Raw genomic sequence first — 3,246 nt, forward strand, 5'->3', positions numbered from 1 at the left:
GACACATTTTGGCCACACTCTACTGGAGGGGCAATGGGCAGTGCTGCGGACACTTTAGATGCAGGTGCGTTGGATCCGGCATATTCTGATCTAGTTTTTGGTGGAGGCGAAGAGCAACAGCATCTTTCACAACTGGACAAAGCTCCAGGGCTTCAACAAGAAGCATCAGATTCATCCGCAGTTCCGCTAGAATATTACCAAGCAAGCGCAGCTGCTGGACAGACGGGTTTTTTTTCTGTAGGCGACGCATACAGCGGTGATGCTGCTCTGACCCCGGAGGCCTGGCTCGATGACTCTGTAGCGAACATGTATCCACAAACTTCCCAGCAGATGGCAGTGAGCACTGTATGGGGAAATCCGGTGGTAGAAGATTTGACAGCTTTCAGCGATGCAGGTTCTGTGGCATCGTCCAGTGAAGGTGCAGGTAGATTTGGCCCTAGGACCGCAGGTGCGGAAGCTGGCAAGGGTATCAGTGCTGCCGAAGCTTTAGATGCAAGCGTGTGGGATCCGGTAGATTCTGGGCTAGTCTTTGGTGGAGACGAAGAGCAACAGCATCTTTCACAACTGGGCAAAGCGCCAAAGCTTCAACAAGAAGCCTCGGGTTTCTCCACACGTCCGCTAGATTATTACGAAGCAAGCGCAGCTGCCGGGCAGCCGGATTCTTCTTCTGGTGGCAGCGCATACAGCAGTGATGCTGCTCTGTCTCCGGAGGGCTGGCTCGATGAGTCTGTAGCGAACATGTATCCACAAACTTCCCAGCAGATGGCAGTGAGCACTGTATGGGGAACTCCGGTGGTAGAAGATTTGACAGCTTTCAGCGGTGCAGGTTCTGTGGGAACGTCCAGTGAAGGTGCAGGTATATTTGGTCCTAGGGCCGCAGGTGCGGCCGCTGGCAAGGGTATCAGTGCTGCCGAAGCTTTAGATGCAAGCGTGTGGGATCCGGTAGATTCTGGGCTAGTCTTTGGTGGAGACGAAGAGCAACAGCATCTTTCACAACTGGNGTGTGGGATCCGGTAGATTCTGGGCTAGTCTTTGGTGGAGACGAAGAGCAACAGCATCTTTCACAACTGGGCAAAGCGCCAAAGCTTCAACAAGAAGCCTGGGGTTTCTCCACACGTCCGCTAGATTATTACGAAGCAAGCGCAGCTGCTGGACAGACGGATTCTTCTTCTGGTGGCAGCGCATACAGCAGTGATGCTGCTCTGACTCCGGAGGGCTGGCTCGATGAGTCTTTATCGAACGTGTATCCACAAACTACCCAGCAGATGGAAGTGAGCACTGTATGGCGAAATGCAGTGGTGGAAACAGCTTCGACAGCTACCATCGATGCAGGTTCTGTGGGAACGTCCAGTGAAGGTGCAGGTAAAATCGGCGCTAAGGTTGCAGGTACAGCAGCTGGAAAAGATAGGGCGGTGCCGACCGTTCAAAGCAAAGCAGCGCAACGGCGTAAACGCCGGGCACAAGCCGCTGCTGCTGATTTGGATGCAGTGAAGGGGTCTGCGTCTGCTCCGGCTGTGCGGGCAACAAGTCGTGGACGCACAGGACAAGCTGAAGAGCCAGACCTTCGTCAGCATCCTTTTGTTCGGCTGCCAGTGGTAAATCCTGAGGATATCCACAAAAGCTTCCGTGTGGAGATTGCACTGACACCTAATTTGAATATTTCCAGCCCAATGGATTCGTACGTGATGATGCGCAGTTTATTTGGCCAGTCTTCGCTGACGGCTGAGGAGGTGGATACACTCATAAAGGAATCTGAGCTATTGGTAAACTATGCACTACAAAGGCTCTCAAAGGCACAAAATAAAGGCAGGACGAGTTACATCATTAGNTATTGGTAAACTATGCACTACAAAGGCTCTCAAAGGCACAAAATAAAGGCAGGACGAGTTACATCATTAGAAAACTGGCGTCTTTGTTTATGGTATTTGACTGTCTAGTGTGCACAATTGAGATCCTGGGGAGCAAGATGAATACCGAGGAGTGGTGGACTGGGTTTGTGCAATCGTTTGAGACGGATTATCGGCTTCCGGAAATAGCAAGAATGCAAAAAACAGAAGACTCGAACAAGCTGATTAATAAACTCAGTTCTGCACTGGCAATATACAAGCAACAAAGGCGCCCGGAGCCTAAGGTAATCATTGATATGAAGAGGACCATTTTGAACCTGCCATACAAAGGCACCCAATTCTCTCACCCGCTGTGGAGGATGTGGATACAGGATGATAAGGATTTCTTTGGCTCTAAAGACGATTCGGAAAGTTCCTCTGACGATGAAAAGCCTGGTCACGGAGAAACAAAAGAACCGTGACCCATTCACCTAAGTATTCGCCCGTTCAATTAAGGATACGCCCTTAAGTATGCAACAGGCTTTAACTTGTCTGAATGCCGCGAGTTCTATAAAGTGAACGGCTACCAAAGATAGCCAAACCTGTGTATGCGTGCTGTTCCGTTTGTTTACCTTGCTCATTGGCAACGATTGTTGATGTTTCGAGCATCTGGTGGCGCTTTAAAAAATGAAGCTGTGGATTTCAGTCTTCTTCATTGCTTCTCACCCACAAGCTGCATGCGGTTTGTTATCACCTAGGCCTCGATGCATACTGAGGCAGTTGTTTCGATTTCTCAGGCAGTACCTGACGAAAAAACACACTTGCGTGCGTTGGTTCAGATTGTCGCTGCGTGCTTGCTAACCGTTCTGGGGGGCGGCTCTACGCGCTGTGCACGACAGGGGCAGTTATCACAGATTACCATAGGTTTGCTGAACTTATGTTAAAACTGCATCTTAAAATTGCATCTGGCCTTTCTTGTTGATGACGGTGCAGTAGATAAGGCACATCCTTTGCTACTGCATCGAAAAGCAAGTGTCGCGGCTCCTTGTTATACGGCCCTTGCGCAGCTACTGTCTAGGCGGTACTAGCGCGGGCCTGTAAAGGTTCTTGACTATCAACCCTGCTGTAGTTTTACGAGGTTTTCAGGTTAACGAAACCTCGAATACTTAGCTTTGTTCCCGACCCTCAATACTTTCAGCGTTTTAAAGAGGAACTCCTGGGTAGCCGCTGCCCAGCCTCACAGTGCATCGAAACGGCAGGCAATAGAAGAGCGATTGAACGCTGTAAAAAGGTATCTGAGTTGGTCTGCACTTCTGCTTGCTTGCAGGCTGCCTGCGGCAGGCCAAGAGATTGTTTCACATTTGCCTACAGTGTTGGTGAGTGCATGAACAGGGGGATTTGTTACGCTTTCATGTGAGCT

General features: G+C 50.2%; 1 protein-coding gene across 1 annotated transcript; it reads left to right on the forward strand.

Annotated features, from left to right (window-relative positions):
• Positions 1-33: 33 nt before the first annotated feature.
• EMH_0044520 (uncharacterized protein) lies at positions 34-2,308 on the forward strand (the record flags this gene model as incomplete). The annotated part of the gene is made up of 3 exons (XM_013495967.1): positions 34-880; positions 1,018-1,763; positions 2,012-2,308. The coding sequence occupies 3 exons, from the start codon at positions 34-36 to the stop codon at positions 2,306-2,308; spliced, it is 1,890 nt and encodes a 629-aa protein (XP_013351421.1).
• Positions 2,309-3,246: the final 938 nt, after the last annotated feature.

This window comes from Eimeria mitis, genomic scaffold, assembly GCF_000499745.2.
Source record: "Eimeria mitis Houghton genomic scaffold, Emh_scaff1848, whole genome shotgun sequence".
In the NCBI taxonomy this organism is placed as follows: Eukaryota; Apicomplexa; class Conoidasida; order Eucoccidiorida; family Eimeriidae; genus Eimeria; species Eimeria mitis.